Source organism: Trachymyrmex septentrionalis, unplaced genomic scaffold (assembly GCF_001594115.1).
Source record: "Trachymyrmex septentrionalis isolate Tsep2-gDNA-1 unplaced genomic scaffold, Tsep1.0 scaffold13, whole genome shotgun sequence".
Classification (NCBI taxonomy): domain Eukaryota; kingdom Metazoa; phylum Arthropoda; class Insecta; order Hymenoptera; family Formicidae; genus Trachymyrmex; species Trachymyrmex septentrionalis.
Genome location: NW_017304438.1, coordinates 5,720,675 through 5,742,872, shown reverse-complemented (window position 1 = coordinate 5,742,872; position 22,198 = coordinate 5,720,675). Strand labels below are relative to the sequence as shown.

Genomic DNA, 22,198 nt, shown 5'->3' with positions numbered 1-22,198 from the left:
CGGACATATTTAATCGGAGTAAACATTTTGTTCCATGCTCTCTCGGCAAATTATTGGTCCTGGATTTAATATCAGCATTCAGTCACGCAAACATATAAAATCCGATGCGAACGCGGTATTTAAATAATCACGGCGGTTCATTAAAATGTGCACGTTATCAGGATTAATAACAAGCGGAATAGTATTATATTCATTTAAGCGTAACTACAAGGACCAAATGTTGCGATGGTTTCCTGCAGCTTTTTTTTTTATAAAATTTATACACTTTGTTTCCGTTTCAACTTACTAAAATTACAGAGCATTTCTGGCAGGATGGTTTTAACTTTTAAATAATATTAAGGAAAAATTGATAATAGATTACATAACGTTAGAAATCGTACAAATGGACATAATTAAAAATAATTGTATTGAAAAAGTTACGTACGAATAGAAATGTTTCGCGATGATCAGAGATGATTGCTGTTTATCATGATAAACCTGGAATAGTGGATTTTATTACAATAGTGATTTTATGAAAACGAGCAGTAATTTATCTTCGTTTGATTTTATTGTTCATAACTCATCATTGAACGAGGTCATTTCAAATTACTTTGTAAATGATTGCTGCTATTACGGCTTATTCAGTAACGAGAAAAATAGCGTCTTCTCAAAAGATTTATAAGCAAGACACGTGCATACTCCCGTTATTGACCTCTAATCGATAATATTCGTGTTTGGTTGAAGATACGATATGAGCATCGAACGGTCGCCGACGAGATCGTCGCCGAGAAGCGTGCTGCAGCAGCAGCAGCAGCAGCAGCAGCAGCAGCTGTTGCACGACACGTTCCGGACGGAAGGCTTCTTTCCGCAAAGCATCAATGACAATCCACTTTCGTTCCTCGAGGAGAACAATCCGGAATGCTCGTTCGACTGCGTGGATGGTCGTCTTTTGAACGAAAGGCGATTTCGCGAGCGATACGCCAGCGGCGACGGCGTCGAGAGTTGCAGGTCCGGTCATTCGACGTCTTCAGACGAGGGTAGTAAGAGTTTCAATATCGAAGGCAGATGCCCGCGCTTCGGCTCGAACAGCGAGACCGAGAGGAAGCATCCTGGTTCATCGTCGAGCGACAGATCGACAAGCGATGACTATTGCTCTGGCAGGACGAAGAACAATTACGTGAAGGTGAAGGGCGCTAAGCAGAAGCAGCTGGAAGATGATGAGCTTGATGCGGATACCCGAGTGTACGGCAAAAGTCCGAAGTTCGATGACAACCTGAGCGGCCTCGCGTCATTCGACTGTCGGAATCTGAATCGCCGAGCCAAGATTGTCGCCAGCGGCGACCTGCTAACGCACGAACAGCGCCGATACTACGACGCCGGCACCGACGACGACGTCTCTTTCAATGACAGCGAGGCGGCGCGCAGCGACGGGGTTGTCTTTAACACTCTCGACGGTTTCGAAAACGAGAACGATCTACCACCTTTCTACCATCAGGATATGAACTTGGAGAACCGCGAGACAGCGGTCTATGATGATATACCGGAGGATTCTCGCCGGACGCAGCAAGACTATTTGCGCAAGAACGATGAGAGGAAGTTTAGTGCCGGTCAGATCAAACGGCCGCTCTCGCAGGACGAGGACGTGTCTTCGAAGAGCGGCCGAGTGCTCGAGAGCCCTGAAGTGACACCCGGCGACGTCGGCAGGATGCTGAATCTTGGTAACGCCTTGGACGGACCCAGACAAGCACAGGCTAACAAGTATCTCAGCCTGGTGACGTTGCATCTGCCGGTGATATTGAGGCTCAGCGTTAATTGTCCCTTCCAGAACGTTAGAATCAAGTGTGCGGAGATCCTCCAGATGGTTAAGGTAAGTGAAAATTATTTCGGATTTATTTCGGAATATTTTGGATTTGGCTAATGCGCCAAATAACATACGTCTTTCGTGTTTAAATAAATCTGCGTTAACATTAATTGGCAACTATCTCAAATTAGATTTCGAGGTTAAAGCTATTTTATATTGCAGTATTATATTTTGAAGTAATTATTTTTTCTTATTTTAGGTCTAGTCATATTTTTAATAGAAGTTTACTAAACAAAAATTGTTTTTTATATTAGAATCTACTAATTTTCTTTTATTTCAATTTTGAAATTAATATTAGTTTCCAGTTAATTCAATTTGCTTTCGTGAAACACAAATATTATTCTTGTCTTATGTGTTGAACCTCTTACATTTTAAGAGGTGCAGTAAGCAAGCTGCAAAAGACGGCTTATCATTATTGTTCGTGATTATCTATGTGTGTAGTCTCCGACGGGAATTAAATATCGCGCTGTATGCCGTGAGTCAGAGCACACAGAGACATTCCGACATACCGGAAGAGAAAAAAATCTTTGCGAAACGACCGATGCGAAAGATAACGGATAGCCTAGATGCGGCGATGGTCGTGCAAAGTTTCGCTCGCGAAATCTTGGGAGAACAGACGTTAGCACAGTTGTGAAGTTTACACTCTTGCGTGCACTCGGCCGAAATTCTTTCGTAACGATTCTACTGAAGTTTATGTTCGCCCGAACATTTCTCGCTGAGTATCCACGTGTTTCAAGTTTATTAGGCAACACGAAGCAAAGTTGAAAACGTTATAATCGACCAAGATAAGAGTACCATATATGCGGGATATTTAAAAAATGTTACACCTGTCTCTACTGGGCGAGCTTTCTATTTTTGTGAAAGAGAAAAACGTGAAGTTATTGTCAGTTTCTATGGCAAACAAAAATTGATTATTACAAGACTTTGATTATTATTTATTACGATTAATTTAAAGTTAAGGGATAGAATTGTATTATTCTATTTTTGTTTGAATCTTAAAAAATTACAGCTTTTCTAATTAATTTTATTTTTTGTTAAAATTAAGAATTTAATTTAAAATAAAAAAGTTACGATTATATGATTCTATTCTTATTTTAACTCTCAAAATTATAGCCATTTTAGTTTAGAAATGTTTGAGTCTTGTTCTTAATTAATTTTAATTTTTGTTGAAATTGAGAATAAAAGCAGGTCTTATGAAGATTATTCATGTAATTTTGTAGCAATCGCCATTTCCTCTAGCTCGAAATTTCGGTACTCCTAGCTCAGGCGGAGCAAGTGCAATAATTCTGAGATACCCTGTATACATTCTGCAACGGAATTGAGATTGTCCAGAATATTTCAAGCTTTATCTCTCCAGCTTTGCGGTAATTTATCCGAGTCCTTCGTGAAGAGTAACTGCCGTGCGATTCTTATGCTGCTGTGACTCTGTATCTCCATTTTTAATGTGCCGCTACTTTATGATTCCCTTAATAAATAAACTACCGTGAGTTTCACGTTAGAGAGTAGCTATTTGGACTTGCAATTGAAAGTAACCATTGTTTGACCTTTGGAACAAAATTTCACTCCTTTGGAAAAAAAAGTATATGTACTTTGATCCCACCTTAGTGCAATAAGTTTCGAGATATCTTGAAAATTTTACTATAATATAATAAGATTAGAGGTGGACAGTAGTTGATGACTGGACAAAATGATTACCTTATGAAATTATTACCTTAGCTTGAAATAAGTTCGAAAATGAATACGTGGGAATAATCTGACGAAGGATGTACTTATGCATAAAAGATAAACCGGAGTAACCGTCGACTATATATTAATGGACTTGTTTTGACTGGTTATTTGGGGAGGCGTTTGAACTGCGGCCTAAAAATATCTTGTACCTAGGCAGTTCGCGGTTAAAGCAACTTTAGCCTATCGCAGAGTTGCTCTTTCTATACCTCCGAGTATTCTATGCCGGTCATTAATCTTATTATGGTGGCAGTTAATCTTCTTCCGCGGAAAGAATTACCACGAAAATTGATCTAATTTATGCAACAATGCAGTCATTCAAGAAAATATCTAACAATACTAGCGATATAATTTCATGCGTTATAAGTTCGTGTATAAAGCAAGCAAATGGTTAGGTCTCTCACATCATAAATATTTATAATCGAGATGACCGTGTAAAATGAAGGACATTTAAAAAAATTTTTCCGGCCAACAACTTTGGATTATTTTGTTTTCTCGAACTTTACGCTCGCAAGGACATCGCGCGCAAAGTAATATACTCGGGCCTCATTCGTCTCTGGTAGTAGGATGAAAGTAGACCGTAAAAATAATCGGCTATCTTTGAAATTTCCAGATCAAAGTAACGTACCATATTTCTTTGTAGTTTTTTTAAATATTAATTTTAAAAATAGTATGTCATATATGGGTCACTCTGATTAGTGTGTGAATTATGAATGTTTGAAAAAATGATATGAAGTATACGAGTATGTATATATTTCCTGCACTACAAAGTTTCAATTTGTATATGTGAACGTATATTATTAACTTTTATAGGTGCATTTGTAATTCTATTTATTTTCTTATAATACTAGTCGACAAAATTTTACTTTTTTTATGTTAATCTAGTAGGATATTTTTTATAGTATTTTTTGGGTTGATTTCAAAGTTTGTCAAATTTATGAGGGCAGAATTTTTGAGTAATATGCATTTAAAAAGCATTCAAAGGGAATAGCTACTGAATTTAACATGATTTTCTATTCGTTAACCAGCTTCTAATGAAAACAAAATTAATTAATTGAAAGAAATAATCTTATTTTATATCTATTTTTTAGTTAAAGCGGATTTTAGTGCTTAAATTTCTGACTAAGATCAGATCTGCTTTGGTCGAAAATAGGATTATTTCTTTTAATTGCTTAATTTTTGTTTGTCTAATTTAATTAAGAAAAAAATTCTGTACGACGAGCTATTATTAGTTAAATGTAAGTTTTTAAACAAAAATATGTCGGTTAAAAAAAATTACATTATCTAGAATAAGTTCTAACCTTATTTTCAGAATAATCAGCATAAAAAAATACGTAAGAGTCAACTAAATTTATCTATTTCACAAAATCGTCGACTGGTATAATATAATTAAGTAGTGCAAACCGTAATCTATATAACATTCAAAATTATATAAACTATTGTCTTAAATAAATTGTATTGAATTAAAAGTGCGAAACAGATGGATATGGGAAAGAATGACGTGTTAATTTAAACGGATATTTCATCTGTTAATAGCAAGACAAAAAATGTAGATTACACACGTAGACACGAATAGTATCCGCCGCTCTGCTCACTGATATTGTCACACTCGAGGCTGATCGATACGACTTGTGTGTAAAGCTTTATACATAGTGTAGAACAATTTTCAGGCACGAAGCCGGCAGGAAGTCAGGAAAAGAAAAGGAGGTTTTATACATAAAACACAGTGCGTCATATCGCGACATCGATAATCGCGTATAATTTGTGAAATATCTCTAATTATTCTACCTGTCTACGTACGGGTCGAATATATCAGTAGACAAAAATATTCTCCTAACTTTTATTTTTTACTAACGTAGAAGATAAAATGTATTATTTGCAAATATTGAATTTCAGTCGTAATATAATAATTTTATTAATGAACGAACACTCGGAAAATTCATATCTCGTATCAAATATTAATTATTCTAACTAATAAAATATTTTTTAAATGAAAATATAAAGCACTACGCGTTATAACGCAATTAAATTAAAGCAATTATTTGATCACCATTCGTTGTTGATTCTCTCAGTCTTTCATTTTTAATTTAAATACAATTTTTTTTACGTAAATATAGCTGGTTTTAAAGAAAGATTTATATTTTAATTAATTACAGTCGGAAATGGAGACGATAAAAATAAATATTTGTTCTCATCGTAAAAATTAAATTGTTCGCCGAATTGCTGATGTGTATTTACTCCATGTGTATTTATTTTTATTGCAAAAATGTTTTAATCTCATTAGTTGTCGCAATGATGTCTTGATTAAAAAATGTATCTTATGAAAATTAAAAAAATTTTTTGTGTTATATAGACAAAGCTATACAAAAAATTCGCCCAACGTGGGGCTCGAACCCACGACCCTGAGATTAAGAGTCTCATGCTCTACCGACTGAGCTAGCCGGGCTGTTAGTAGAGCACTTCTCTTGCATCTTTTTGTCGAGTGAAATTAGATGCACAGATGATTAATGTTATGTTCCGATATACACTGCCAGTATTAAAAATCTATAGTATACGCAAACTATTAGATTTTCAATACTCGCGAATAACTGAACGTATCCAAGATTGAAAATTTGTTTGAAATTAGACGCACAAATAATAAAATTAAAAATTTGTTTTTTTTTTGCAGGAGAGAGGACTTCCAGTACCGGTTCCCGCCTTCGATGGACCTAGTGCCTTCGTCCCTCTCTCGGAGGTAAGTATCTTTGCATGTCATCAATTGCTTTTGTAGATTAGTATGCCAGCTTGTGTTTACGGCCGGTCTAATGAGTGTTTGATAACGTTAACCGAGACATAACTTATTCTTTTGTATCCGATTATATTTTTGAAAAGAGACGAAGATTCGAATTGCGATAGTATTATTATAATTAATATTTGTGTGATTTTAATGGGAATTTTGATACGGTTTTGATGCAGTAAACCACTTAATTCGTCATTGATTCAACATTACGGTTATCTTGTGCGAAAATATGATTTTTAACTTGATATCACGTTCGTCTAAGTAGCATGTACTTTAAGACAAATAAGAGTGAACATCTTATTAGATGGTGAAGCGATGGTGAAAACTATTCAGAATACAATCACTCTTATTTGCAAAGATAAAAATCACGTATAATATATATATATATAATTTTGTGATTATTATTATTATTATAATGTAATTTATTTAGAAATATTTTATTTTTAACTACGCTATCTATTTTGATTTACTACAATGTCATAAACACTTTTCTTGATTAAAATCGATAAATGAAGTTTCGATGAACGTAATAATTATTGATATGGATAATAAATCTGCGGTAATTCTTACTAAAATGTGGTTTTTCTGCATTTATTTTTTTTTTATTAGAGATCGGCACGGTTAGTTTATTATACTCGCGATCGGCTCCGACAAAAAGTGGGACGTGAAAAACGAATTGGTTGATGTTACTGCGAAATCTGGGCCACCGCATTAGCGCTCGTAGCGTCAATGATTTCTTCAGCTGATTGCAATGGTCGGTAACGAGTCGACCGTGCAGATGATTAGCGCATATATACCGGGTATCAAATCGGTCTTACGCTCAATTGCCCCCGGTGACCCTTAATGTATTTTAATTATTTATAAATATTGGTATTGTTTGCTGAAATGTATTTTTTGCGATTGTCTATGAAGAAAACTACATTGCCGATCGAGTTGATGCATGTATAGTCCTACAGAGATGAAAAAAATTTGTATGTTATTTTTGAAAAATTTTTATTTGTATTTATATAAAAAAAGAATCATAAGAAAATTATAATTAATATTTAAATTATCTAATTTTTAATTTTTTATTTTCTACAATTTTTAAAGTATATTTATTATAATTGTGAATATTAATAAAAAAAATATTATTATGTTATTTTTAATTTCTCAATTAATTAATTTTATTTTGTAAGAAATTAAATTTTTTTATTTTATCAATATAGGATTAGAGGAAAGAATATATCGGTTGTTTTAATCGATTGACAGGTGGCGCCAATGATCAAATTATTCGCGCGGTTCTAAATAGTGTTGTAATTAGCAATTGTATAGATTAATGCCGTTCAATGAAATTGGAACGTTCTCAAATAATGAATATATTTTTGAGCTTTAAAAAATGGTAATAAAGTAAATGTAGTTTTCAATGATATATAAAGAATTTTAATTAATTATCTAAATTATTATTGATGTCGGTTATTATAATAATAATTCTTTGTTGCTATTAATTGCAATGTATTTCAGTAATGACACTCGAATCGCATTTCACGCTCGAGAATTGCTGACGCAACGTGCTGCGCGTTGCACACATTAACACGAAACTCATTTTGCACTGCAATTTATGTTATGGCTACTAATAAACATGTTTATCGCGATCTATATTTTAAGAGAGATCGGGCTCTTGTGATCTATGTTATTATCGGATATAATATTATATAATGCGATAATTTATGGATCATAATATTGAATTTTTTTACGTGACATCACGGTACTTAATAAATATTATCTCAGTTTAGATAAGATTATGAGTCGCGTCTGCTGATGCACACGTTTGCATTAAGTAAGGAGGAAATCAGTTCAAATTATCATATAAACGTGGGGCATCGAGCGCGTATGATTATCTGCTATATACTTATATATGTGATTTTTTTCGATGTACGAAATAAAGCAAAAATATGCTGCCATTCATAAATATCGTTCAATCACGATCGTTGCAGCATCGCAGAATTAGAAATAATGCGTCCTGGAAAATGTGATGTGTGAAACTAATATTCTTGTTTCGTTAATCTATTTTTAACACAGGAAAAGCACTACGACACCTATTTTTTTCTGATAAAATCTCGTAATCTTTACAATCTTTATTAAAGTGATTAAAATGTGTTCTCTGAAATGCAATTACCACATTTCTGTAATAAATCAGGTAAGTGTAAACTAATACATAATTTTCTACAAACAAATTGCACACGATGGTTTTATTTAGGTACAAAAATCGTGATACTTTAAAAAAATAGTTTTGCAGAAAGTATTGATTTTTTATTTCAGAAAAAATATTTTTATGACGATATTATTCTTTGCATATGTGTATATAATGTAAAAATTATTAAGTGTGCACACTATATAAGAAATAAAGTGACTTGGCTAAAAGATAGCAAAAAGAAAAACGTAGTTTGAAAAACTTCATGTAGGAGGTGAATTATTTGTCATGGAAATATTTGTCATTAGGTTCTTTGGAAAGAAAATATTACAATTTTGTAATTAAATGATAAAGATCTCTCTTACGAATAATTCGATATCTCTCTATAATTTTTAACTTTAATTGAACATAAAAAAATCTTTCTGACGTGATTTATTGCTTATTGATTCGTCTGTCATCTTTATGCTATCCTATACGTTCTCCGCGTCATCGAACACGAAATAACTATCGATCATCGAGAACTTAAATATGAAACGATGATGTATCGTCATTCGGTCATTTTTATCATTTTCTTCAGATCTCTGCAAGATCTTACTTGTATAACTGACACGCGATCCATTTGTCATGCGTGCAATATCATGCTCGCGATATCATGCTCGGCATTCTTGAATGCGAGCAAGAATAGGTATTGCGGAAAGAAACTGCATAGTGGATTATGTAAATGCATGACGCTTGATTTTGAAGATATTAACTATAAAGATCATTTTGCATTATATTGATTACGAACGTATTTTTGTCACGCATATATGTATAGAGGTATCATGTTACTATTTTTACTCTTTATAACATTCCAAGGATAACGTTGCAATATATAGATTATATTTCTTACTTCTTATTTCTTTCGCTTTTCTATAAGAAATTTTATTGTCCTGTTTCGACACTTTTATCGAATCACTCGGAAATATCAGATCCTTTCTTCTATAACTATCTCACATCCTTGCCGGTCAATTTCCAAGGGATATTATCGAACGCGTTCTACTTTATAGTAGTTCCCCAGGTATTGGGGAACCGGTACTGGGTATCGAGAATAAACGAAGTTTCACTTTATCCGGAAAAGCGATAGTAGCTGCCGCATAGCGCAATTTGGCCGCTATTTCTCGAAACCGAATACGATGTGACCTAAATTTCTGACACCACAACCAATCTCCACGTCATGTTGCAGAAACATTCGAGGTTTTTTTGTGAAAAATAGAACGCGTGGGATGCGAGGGGCAAAAGGAGGGGTTGAAAATTAACGAGAATCTTGACCGGGTCAATGAATATTGTTCCTTGGTCAAGCGACTGCGAATAACTCGTACACGCTTCATATAGCTCCATTAAGCCCGAATTGAATCTTCAATCTCATTTGTTTTCCTTCGTCTCACAATCTGCGCAATCTCGCTGATAATACATTTACGAAGATGAACGACAAATGTTCCATATCTGCGACCAATATTATCTGTTTTATGTTTCCGATTATTAAAATTGCATCACTTGTTTTCGTTCCAAGACGAAATTTTTTCAATAGTATGGATTTTTCCTGTTTAGCATTTATTTCTACAATATTAAATTATTTATATTGCCACTACAATTAAATTTATTCAAAATTAGTTTATTACGTTCTTCATTTTATTTCTATAAACGTTATTTTTTTCCTTCATGATAAGTGACTATTAATTGCGTATTGGAGCGTGGTATTCAGCTCGCTTAACTTAGTCTTAAAGCCCATAGCATGTAAGAGCCCTTTGCCGTAAAGGGTTAGCATACAGTTTATTCCACTAATGACATTAATTAGCTCCTAATTAATTCCGTTTTGACATTCCGACGTGTGTTGTATACAAAATTGGAGATATATATACATCGCTCAATGTGACTGAAGATTTAATGAGGATATCATTAATTTTAGAAATTATTAATAGGGAGTTATTAAAATAACGATTTTTATGAAAGTTCTATAAATATGTATTTTTTGTAAATTCAAATATTCAACATTTGTTTTCAACATTGAATTTTTATTAATTGATAATGCTTGTTAAAATTATCTGTTTTTCTCAACGCAAAAAAAAAATTATACATAGAGTACTACAAAAAATTGGTCATATCGTTTACATGATTTCTATTTCTGACGTCATCTTTATCTATATATGATTATCTACAGGTCGTTGACATCGCGTCTCGTCTTCTTTAATGCGTCAATTGTCGTCGGTGCTCGCGTGCATTTATCAATTTGACGTAATGGTTCCTATGAATAGAAGGTAGCAATTGCTTTAATTTCATGATCCGACGTTTTGAAAGATCCCGCAGAAAAGCGAGGGACGTGACGACAATGGTGACTATCTTATTTTCTTCGCGAATTATCTTCTATTTCTGCTCTCATTCGTACTATCGCAATGCGTAGGAAATAAAATTAAGAGTTGAGAGTGATACTCTCTTTTCCACCAAAGTAACTATTCGTTCTGTACGCATTGTTTGAAGTTGCAGCTCGTTTCGGCGCGACATGCAGCAACACGGAATCGGCATGTCATGTGCGCTGCCGCTTAATTATGTTACATCTAGTTGCGAAACCAATAAACCGTCGTCAAAGCAATTTCCATGGCAACGATGAAACGTTGCTGCAGAATTTGGAGCCGTAATTCGCTCACAATAACTGCAAATGACAAATCAAGCCGTGGAATTACGGTATTATAATTTTCGTTGCGACATTTAATCCGAAGTTCATTTCCAGTTCATTCCGTTTTTATTTCCACGGGATTGCTAACGTAGCATCTTTTTTTTTCGAGGAGAGTTGATTAGAAGTTTTCCTTTAGTTCGAAACTAACTTACTGAATGTTTCTTTAACAAAAGAAAAAGTTAGAAAAGTGTTACGTAAAACTTTATATTTTGGATAGGTACATAAGTTATTTAGAAACAGTGAAGTTATACAAATAATATTTTATAAAGTATTGAAAAATGCTGTTGATTACACTAATCAATGATTTTGTTAAATGTGTAATTTTGGTTGATTTTTATGCTAATTCTAAAAATGGGATTAGAATTTATCTTACGGGCTCTAAATTTTTTGAAACTGACATGTCTCTTTTTAAAAACTTATACATTTCGTTAATATAACAGCTACAAGAACATTTTCTTTCAACTCTTACACGATGATTTTCCTATTCTTTTACTACACGGATAGGTCATTTGTGTCCTCGATTAATTTTCATTACTTTAACAAATATACAAAAATTATGAAGTGACTCTTACATATAATACTTTAACATCTTTAGAAAGGATTTATAAGGTAATGTACTTTTTTAAAAGAATTATATATAAACGTTATGACTAATTACTTAATGCTTCTGGTTTTTCGAAGAAAAGAAATGTGCAAAACACAAATGATCCAGTCACATTTACCTGTGTGTTAATTAAAATAATTTATTTTTGTTTGAAATTTTTTATAACACTATGGATAGAAAATCATTAAATTTAATTCTATTCAATATGAATCATTTATTTATATCTAAGCAGAAGAAATAAATAGAGAGAAATTTTTTAAAATATGTCACTTAAAAATTTCCTGCTCTCCTCATAAATTTGGCAAATAGATTTGAAATCAGCGCAAGAAGTACTATAAGAAAGAAAACCTTAACAAATCAATTTAACATAAGAAAAGTGAAATTTTGTGGACTATAGTATTATTATGTATGACATGTTGAACTTACGCATTATGCCTCCGATAATATAATCGATAAAAAATAAGTGTTAGAAGATAGCAAGAGAAGATAGCTCTCTCGAACTAATTTGTAATACAACGTAAACAAAACATATGCGCAACGTGAAAAGACTCTAGAGCTTAGTGAACGAACACTGACGAAGTTTGAAATATTCAATGACATTATGCGATGCGTCGCAATGCTCTCTCGTAGGATATACACTTTGCAAGCTTTCTCTGGCTGGTAATTTTATTAAAAAAATATTGCGCCCGGCGGCATAATTTATCAAAGGTGTAACGATGTTAGTGCGCTGTGTAATACAATTATACATGCGCGTTTATCGGGACGCTAGCGTACATAATGACTTTCTCTCTTTCTCTCTCTTTCTTTTGCGGATCTCTCTCGCCATTTTTCGCTGTCGACGATATCATTGACGCGAAATAGATGCACGCAGTAGCGAGGAGATAACGCGAAAAAAAGGGCCAGCAGTCGACGGAATAGTAAGATATTTCATGTAAATTCCACTCGATTTTACGCAGTCCACGCGCAGTATTTGCTCCGAAGGCCTCTGCGCAAATAAATATCCGTCGCAAGTGCAATACCTATGGAAATATTACGTTGAACATATGTTCGGTAGCGAATTGAAAATGAGCAGGACATTTGATACGAGTCTTTTGTGTCGCATTCATTTGAATACCTTCTATTATTGAAGTCTTAGCAAGATGTAGGTCGGCATTTAATATTTCATCCTCGTTTTCAAAGATAATTTTATTATCTAAAATTATTTATTCTAAAATTAACTCTGATCATTTAAATGTTATAGATGATATTTTCTGGAAACTTTGGAAGGAATTGACGGATTAAGTCAAGTCTATTTGTATAAGAGCTGCTGTTTTTAATAAGAAACTTATCGCATATTATTGAGAAAATATCGAGTAAATAATTTAGGAAATACTTTTTAATTCGATATTGAAAAGAAAGTATACAATCTCTCTAGAATATTAGAATGATACTTTATCGCTCCCGTGTCGATTACTTCTTCGTGTGTGGCTTACTTCTTAGATTATCATCGTAAGAGAATTTTTCACAATCTCTTTCTACCACAATTTAATTGTTACGTCTTTGATAGAAATGTCGATTCTGTCGACGTTAATATATGACATCGATATCGGTCGAGATGGTGAATGACTTTTACGTTTTCTCTCCCAATTGCTCTTACAATTCTTTCGAGGTAATTATAGTTTCAAGTAAATGGTCTGTTGATAAAAAGTAAGATATATAAGACATATGAAACTATTTAATAATAAAAGACTGATATTATGATAGCAGAGACATAAGATTGTTTTTCGCAACAGAAATTTGATTAGAGGTTTATTTGCTTAAAATTTTTGATGTTAAATGCTTACAGTTAAGAATGAGCTGGAAACTGTATCTTTATTTAGATTCCTATGGATTGAAGTATTGAAATATTGTGGTTGATTATTAAAATCAAAATAGCATTATTAATTCGACGAGACATTAATAAAACTCAATGACATGAATGTTACTGACTTAATCATTCCCAAGGGAATATTTCTTCGGATTGTAAACCACTATTATAGGTCTCCTTGTCGTTAGGAGTAGTGTTTCATTCGTATCGATGTTCGCTGTTATACTTTCTGCGGGTGGCCGAGACCCGAGTTAAAACATAAGTTCTCTTTATGAAAGGGTATTGTTTGAGTTCCGATTTCTATCATAATAACAAACATGGACGTCAGTTTACCGTGGAATTCGATTCACAATAGGATCGATTAGTTGAAGTCTGACACGCCTCCGATATTATGACTTTTTATCACTTAAGCACTTTTGTTATTATCGCTCTGATTGCTTTTTTAGTTTTGTGTGATTTCATAGCTTATCGGTGACGGATACTTGTCTGTTAATTATTCGTTATTTAGTTTTTCAAAGACAGGTTATGAAATAAAGACATCAAGCCAAGACAGATTTTTGCAATTTGCAATAAACTTTCTGTTTGAGAGATTAAAATTTGATAAATGAGTTAAGTATCTTGCGACATTTATATATCATTTTATTTTTCTTTTTTTTTTAAACTGTAGATTCATCTCTTTATAATTCATTCAACATTCGTTAAATGTTCGTTATAAATATGAAAGATTTATTTTCTAAGAAGAAAATAAATGAGCACTACTAAGTGCAAAATTAAAATGCTTTTTCCAGACGTAGACGTCTACATTAATATTTCATATTCCTCTGCTTGTTAAATAATTTAGACGCATAAATGCATTTAACATTTCATTTGCTCGATTATCATACTTCTTGTTACTGTTCATGTCTTCTTACCCATATTTTATGGAATTCCAGGACGGTACCGCGAATACCTCTCTCGTTGAATAGTTTCTCAAGTTCACAAATCATTAAGTTGGCTTGTTGAGAAATTTCTTACTATATTAGATGTTTGTGGTAACAGCCATGAAAATATGTATGGAGCAGGTTGTTTGCTGGTGTTTATTACATGTATACAGAAGATAATTGAAAAGTTTTAAATTTTGATTATTTAATAAAATAGTGTGTTAAATGTATCATAATCATTTTATTTATTATTATTGAAACGATGCATAAAGAGAGAAGAATTATTTAACATTACATGTAAATAATATGTGGTATATAAATAAAATAATATCAGTTTTAATGAATCTGTATTTTGATTAATATTGTAGAAACATTAGAAAGGAATAAATTATTTAAATATTACTTCTTTCATATGATTTTCATCAAATAAATTCTTTTAACATTTTCTTCTCTACTTTCTGTATTAAGCATGATACTTAAAGTGCATGTTTCGTGCCTCATTAGGAAATTTGCTGCCCTCGTAGGTACCTATACATTGAAGTATACCGAGCGAACAATCTCCTTTGCATTGTTCGGTAATAAAATGACCTTATCTTTAACGCAAGTTAGTAAAGAACAGGAAGATAAAAAAAGAAGAGAGACGATAAGATAAGCAAATAATGGAAAGAAAACCCATATCGGTACATAAATGACAACGATATGCTACTACAAAAATTGCCATTGTCATACAATTCTTGGACAAAATCGATTTTAAAGCGAATGATCTCTTTAAAACAAACTGCGAATATTACTTCTATTCACTTCAAGGTGTTTTCTCTTTCTCTCTTCCTTCTTCCCTTCTCTTATCTTTTTTATTCTCCTTTGCTGTTTTCCATGGTAATTGGCCCTATCCTTCTCGTCCAATTATACTCGTGACAGTTACCGGAATGTTTGAAAACAGCTTCTGACCAAGTTACATCAGTATTTCGTATTTATGTAATGATATTTGACATGACGCAAATTGTATTCACAAAAAGATCTAGAAATCATATTATTACGAGGAATATCAATACTGAAATTGAATAGAGGCTTTGTTATGATTTCCTGTACAGCTGAATATAAGCTATTGTACGTCTATATCTCATGAAATATTTTGTCAGATAATGTTATCTTAACTTGTTACGATCTTTCTAAGATATTATTTTTAAAATCCTCGATTCCTCGAGTAAGAAAGTAATACGTTTATATTTAAGAAGAATAAAAATATATTACGGAAAGAAAAGAGAGAGGCAGCACTTTAAAATAAATCGTATAAAGAAGATGAATGCGAATGGTATATAACAATGTGAAAGTCTGTTTTTGTATCGTCTCTTTTTCTTTTTCATGAAATATGGCTAGCCAATTTACTACTAGAAAGCTTTATGGTAAGTACGATCTTGTCGAAAGACCACTTGAAACATTAAAAGCATCTTTCTTCGGTAATTAATGGCTATGTGAAAAAAATATTTTTTTATATCGAAATCTTTTTTGAGTTAGTTCTATTTGAATTATAATCAGTTTAGATTTTTTTTCCGAGAATTTTTTCGACAAATTTTGCAACAGGAATTTTTTGTATTACGGTTCTGTTTTTTTTCTTCTGTAAAACACGCTAATGATTTCTTAGGAAATAATCGCGGCCTTGTGAATTTATATAATTGTTGATAATATAGAAAGATAAAGAAAAATTGCATGTCACATAAGAATGAACTAAAGTACGTTACTGTTTTTTTCCTATTGTGTGATGCCAACAAAAAATTAAAAATTATTATAAATCTTAAAATATTTTTAATACATTGTAGATAAATAATAATCATGAAAATAATATATTTTTTATGATAATTTTTTTTTTGAAATAATATATTTTTTATAATAGTTTTTTTGAAATTAATTATAAACATCTAATTTAGGTAATTTATAAGATTCTAATTCATTCATATTTTGTTTAATTGGATAGCAAACATTCTTATTGGCGATACATTTTCTGAAATTGATTGATTGCTTTCTAATACAAATTTTATGGATTGTAAAATACGTTGTATAATCTGTATGAAATTTGTGACAGCGATTTTTAAATGAAGAGAGACTAGTTTTATAGTAGGCATTGCGTGCGGATGGCACGCGTAGCAAAGTGAAAGCGATAAATCTAGAAATAAGGTCGCACATGAAATAATACTGCGCATTCTCGAGCACATGTTTTTTTAAATGCGTGCTTAATATAGCGTGTCAATAATACTAATCTAAATTAGCGAAAACTATAATAATTACTTTTATTTTAGAATTTTGAGTTCCCCATTGATTTTAATGTTTCCTAAATCCTATTAAAAATCGTATATTTAACAGTAAGACAATTAATTGTAGAAATAAGAGAAAAAAATAGCGGATAAAATAATAAATAAAGTAATAAATGAAATAGTAAATTCACAAATTTCATTTAATTCTTTATACATAAAAGCAGATTTTCAAAAATTGAAAATACAGAATGAAATTATTGAAAATTAAATTTTGGAATAACAGATTTAGATTAGATAAAAATTAATAGAGTCTCGAAGGTGTTTAAATTAAGAGACCAACAAATTTATTATCGTGTTTGTGTGTTTATTTACATAATGCTCGCAAGCTGTTTAGTTATTTGTATTCCAAAGAATTGCTTTGGTCGAGCTATGCCCCCAAATTTTGGACCAATCATCGTTCGGTTCTGTCAGCCGGAGTCAATCGTAGTGTACTCACACAGACGCGCGCAGCCTGCCTGCCAGCCGGCCGGTAGTAACGTTGCGTCGCATCTCGCAGGCTCCCACTTTCGTATCGCGCGCCGTTGAGGTAGGACGGTACCTCGTGCTGGAATCCGTGGCTATTTAATGGTAGACATTTAACACACCGTGTAATCGAATCACGAGTTTTCACGTGGTCTGGTGCCTACGACGTGCGTGCTCCGTTTTTGGCTACGCTCGCTTCATTTGTATTAAAAGATCGTCCGCTACGAAGGAAATCGGCACATGCCAAAATCGAGGTGTGATTCGAGATTTTTTCCATCTCGCAGGTACGTGTAGCTAGAATAGTAATACATAATAGTGAAAGAAATCCCGGTTACTTTAGAATTTCGTGGATAAACTTAAAATAGAAAAAAACTTGGTTGACGATGATTATTGTTGTTTATATATTGTTATCCACACACAATATTTGCTTTATATTATTTTTTGGCATTGCGAAAATATGACTTTGTTATTTTACTTAGAATATTTTCTATATAATTAAAAAATAAGTACAGCTCTTAAATTTGTTTTTAACTTTATGCTGAAAGATTATTATCAGCAAATTAACATTTAAATATTGTTGGAATAAGAACTCTCATTAAATAGCTGAGAATATTTAGGTTTCTGATAAAATTATTTATTTTATTTCTTTCTGCAACTATTATTATATTTATACAACAGTAAATTATTTATTAAAGTCGTAAATAGGGATTGTCGAGTTTATATACGGAATACATCAAAGACATATATGCGTTATGTTAATATAATGCAAAATAAGCTGCGCACAGAATGATCTATGACGAAAATCGTTTTATTGGCTGTTGGATGTGATTGTGTGTTGAAAAGTGCGATAGCGGAAATGTGCGCTCCGATTTTGCGTCGCATCGCGCGGTAATGTTTTTCTAGGTCAATCGGACGATGGAAAACAAGCTCTCGTGCGTTTCGGCAACGTGCTTCTAAGAAATAAGTGCTTTCACCTTGTAAAAAATTTAAAATATTAAATGTATATGAATAATATCATGGCAGTTATTATGTTGACGTCAGTGTTATGTATCCGATCGCAATCTTGGAATTTACAATAAATTGTTCGAATAACACGATCGCTAATTAGCATGTGGACTGAAAGATTAGATCAAAATATAACTTAATGCTTTAATTATTCTCTCTCTTATTTAAGATTTAATAAGAAATCGCAATTACGATCGGATTTTCATAGAATTTCCATAGAAAATATTTGAAATATTTCATAAAATAGCAGAATATTTAGGAATATATTTTAGCGAATGTTTTATTCAGCTGCTATTATTAGTGTTTGACAAAGAATGTTGAGGAATGTCTCGATAATTAATGTCTCTGAAATTAAATTGATCAAATAAAGTGATAGGAAATATTGATTCGAAGAGTTCTATCAATTAGTTGAAAATTTAATTTATTAATTAAAGTATGTGCAGATGAAATATAATTTCGTCAAATTGCTTGCAATTAGGTCAGTAATTATTTAATCTTTTATATGGGAAAGTTAAATTGATTGAAATTGATTGAAATATGTTTCTTTCTACATTTAATTTTACTATATCATTCTTTTTCACGTTTCCAACTTACACCTAACAAGACTCGAATTATATAACATTGCATATATAATATTAAGGATATACAAATCACTGAGAGAAACTCATTTCCTGAATAAAACATAAAACTTGAACATAGGAGTCTATGTTGAACAGAATTGAGGATCACGCGCTATTTTACCGAGGTGTTTTCGGCTTACATGAGATTTATTTCATAATGTATACAATCTTCGAGCTTTACATGTTATGTACTTGAATTAAATGTTACGGGAAAAGCGAGCTTTTGGTATACTCCGTAAATTGTTATCCTGTGCACTTAGCCGCATCTAAAATGCTAATATCGAACGTTCACTGGTTCGTCGTCACTGTAAGCAGTGGTAAGTGACGACCCTTGTCGCCTATGTAAACGCATATCCGAGCTGTACACAATGTCGTCGCATAAATTTGTGATTAAATATATGCGTATTGAAACATGACTGAATTCCGTTCGCGATTCCTGCTTTAGTTTCGTCACACACGATGTAGAAACAAAAATAGATAATGAAAAGTTGATATGCAACTCGACTTATACATTTTCATACGGCCAAGTGCGAATAATGGTATATTTTGTATTTAATGTCCAGTTTTATTTTCACGTTTTCTAGATAGAAAATATCGCACCTACACAGAAAAATACTTACTGTATTAAAATATTAATTATTTATTTCAAATGTTTCAAAAGTTTATACATCATAAATACATCACAATACATCACAATACATCACAAATCTACCAAAAATTTATCACAAACATTATTTATTTAAAATATATTCTGAATTCTTGTTCGTTTAATACTTTAATCAAAATTATTAAATTAAAATATTTGTTTATTACATAAAGTTGCTTTTTTGATAAAATTTTATAATATTTGAAAGAAAATACATTTCTGTTTTAAGTTGATAATAATGGATTTTTTTCAATTTATAATAAGTATATTTTAAAACTATTATCAAGAAAATATTTTTTATTAAAAATAATTGTTACTGTAAAATAAAAATAAATTGAGTAAATAACTTTTCTTAGAAGTAGAATTATATTTTTTTTGTATGTGTTTTATACTAGAATAAAAGACGAGTTTAAAAAGAGTATTTTACACATTTGTAAAATTTATAAATTTTTAAATAATTTTTATTATATTTATATTATATATTTATAGCTAAATCTATAAGCTATTTTAAACTTAAACAATATGTTGCATATAGAAAAATATGCACCTGCACATATACAGTAAGATGTATTTAACAGTAATGATCATTGTTAATTTCGTGCAGAACAATATAAAAATGAAGTATCAAATTTTGTTTAGGAAAAAAAGTCTTTATAAGATTAGGAGAATTTATCTGGACAGGTGTGAATATGCAAAAATCTTGAATAACCACGTAGATGATTTAACCTAAATGTTTGTCGAGTTAGCTGATGCTCGACGAAAATTAGAGCGTGAAACCAATAAACTCAAGATTAAACGTGAAAAATGTGCGAAGTCAGCTTTGTTGTTTTTAACGTCAGTTTAATGTTTCTAATTATTAACGTACACTTGCGTCACTAGTTGCGTAAAAAACTCAGTTAAAATTATATAATGACAGTAATATAAATGTATAAGAATTAAAAATAGTTTGCGTGTTACTGCTAATTAACCCAAGGCATGATTGTATTTTTATATCGAGAAAAATGTTATAGTACTAATGAATAATATACAATTACATATATATTTACAATATGGAAATTAATTGGAACGCATAATTTAAACGCAAATACGTCTAAGAACTAAATACTATTAAAAATAATACTGATTTTGACATTTTCAATTTAAAACGCATTTAAAAACTGAACATTTTTATGTGTTTTCAAACAGAAACACTTTGTATAATTAAATAAAAATAATTTTTACTGTTTGTAAACTCATTTAAAACTTTAAGTATTTAAAAAATAGAGAGGCACGAAATAAAATATTTTAATATTAAAATTAGATGTTTAAAAATATAAACATCTTTTTCTACTGAGTATATATAAATTTGTTTTTAAGATTATTTAGAATACTATAAATGTATAATTAGGTGATTGAATTTCAAAAAAGTTTTTGTGTTTAATTAAGAAGTTATTCAGTTGATACTTTGGAACCTAGGCGAGGAGCCACAAATCGGCGAATATAATTATCCTCACAACGCAATTTCTTTAATAACTATTTGTTTCAAAACTCAGCCATACTTTGTCGAAAATTTGCGTAATAAATGCTGAATGCAAATCTATTTTTCAATGGTTTGTCTCTATGGTTTTGTTATTTATATCGTGGTTCTAAAGTTTATATTAATGTAAACTTTATCTGTTATATAGTTTAGCTTTGACACTACTTGATAATGACAATTATTTTTTTAAAGTCGTATTACATACAGTGATAATAATTGGTTTTCAAGAAAAAACGTATAATTTGGAGATTAAAATGTAGTGTTTATTATTTCATTTTAAGAGAAAAAGCAAGATAATGTGTAAGTACATTATGAAATATTAATTATTAAAATTAACTTGTTTTACAACATAACGTATATAATTTAAAATAAACACATGATTTAATTTTGACATTAAAAAGTTTAGATTTTAACATAAATGTTACGTCATATATTTATACTTGTATAACATAAACTCCATATATTTCCAAAGTCAAGAATTAAATTATTACGAAATATTTTTTCTTGAAAAGTCTACACTTTTTTGCGCTATTTTTACGTGTCAAAGTATTTAGGTGTTACGTAATTCATCCGTATCGTTTGCGCGTGCGTTTTGTATAAAGTCAGGACGAACACAAAGCGACGAGATAAGCGCTTTTTGTTCAAACTCGGTTTCCTGAAAGCGTCAAAAGTATGCGAAACAATGATGTTAACAGATGTGTCGTAGGTTGACTTTTTTATTGAGAAAATGCAAGAAGTATACAGGTATTGCACGCATTTAATAATTACACATTTTTATACGCCGTCGCGTATTTAATTGCATTTATTCGAAATATTACTTTCGAAAATTACATTTTGGTTAGCAGATTATTTCTTATCGCTGTTATGTTATTTATTAATGCTACGGTTATCCCAATAAAATCTAAATAAAAAAGTTAATTTAATAATAAGACTAAAAACAAGATCGTTAATGTGAGTACGTCACCTAAATACGAGAGCAGTACTTTCGATCACAAAATTAAATTTTAAACTAATACATATACAATTACGAAACTAATTGTCCGGAC

General features: G+C 31.4%; 2 protein-coding genes and 1 non-coding gene across 4 annotated transcripts in view; 2 read left to right on the top strand and 1 right to left on the bottom strand.

The window, feature by feature from the left end:
- LOC108756867 (sestrin homolog) overlaps positions 1-22,198 on the top strand; it is a 220,283-nt gene that overhangs the window by 30,594 nt on the left and 167,491 nt on the right. For both annotated transcript variants that reach the window (XM_018500997.1, XM_018500996.1), the window contains 2 exons: positions 724-1,846; positions 6,234-6,299. In XM_018500997.1, the coding sequence (XP_018356499.1) occupies positions 724-1,846; positions 6,234-6,299 (1,189 nt within the window). The remainder of the gene's footprint in view (positions 1-723; positions 1,847-6,233; positions 6,300-22,198) is intronic.
- On the bottom strand, positions 5,939-6,011 carry Trnak-cuu. Its single transcript has one exon. It is a non-coding gene; the product is annotated as a tRNA-Lys (tRNA).
- The window catches only part of LOC108756868, a 25,786-nt gene continuing 21,010 nt past the window's right edge, over positions 17,423-22,198 (top strand). Inside the window, exon 1 of the transcript XR_001939869.1 lies at positions 17,423-17,649. The gene's annotated coding sequence lies outside the window, so the exon portion shown is untranslated. The remainder of the gene's footprint in view (positions 17,650-22,198) is intronic.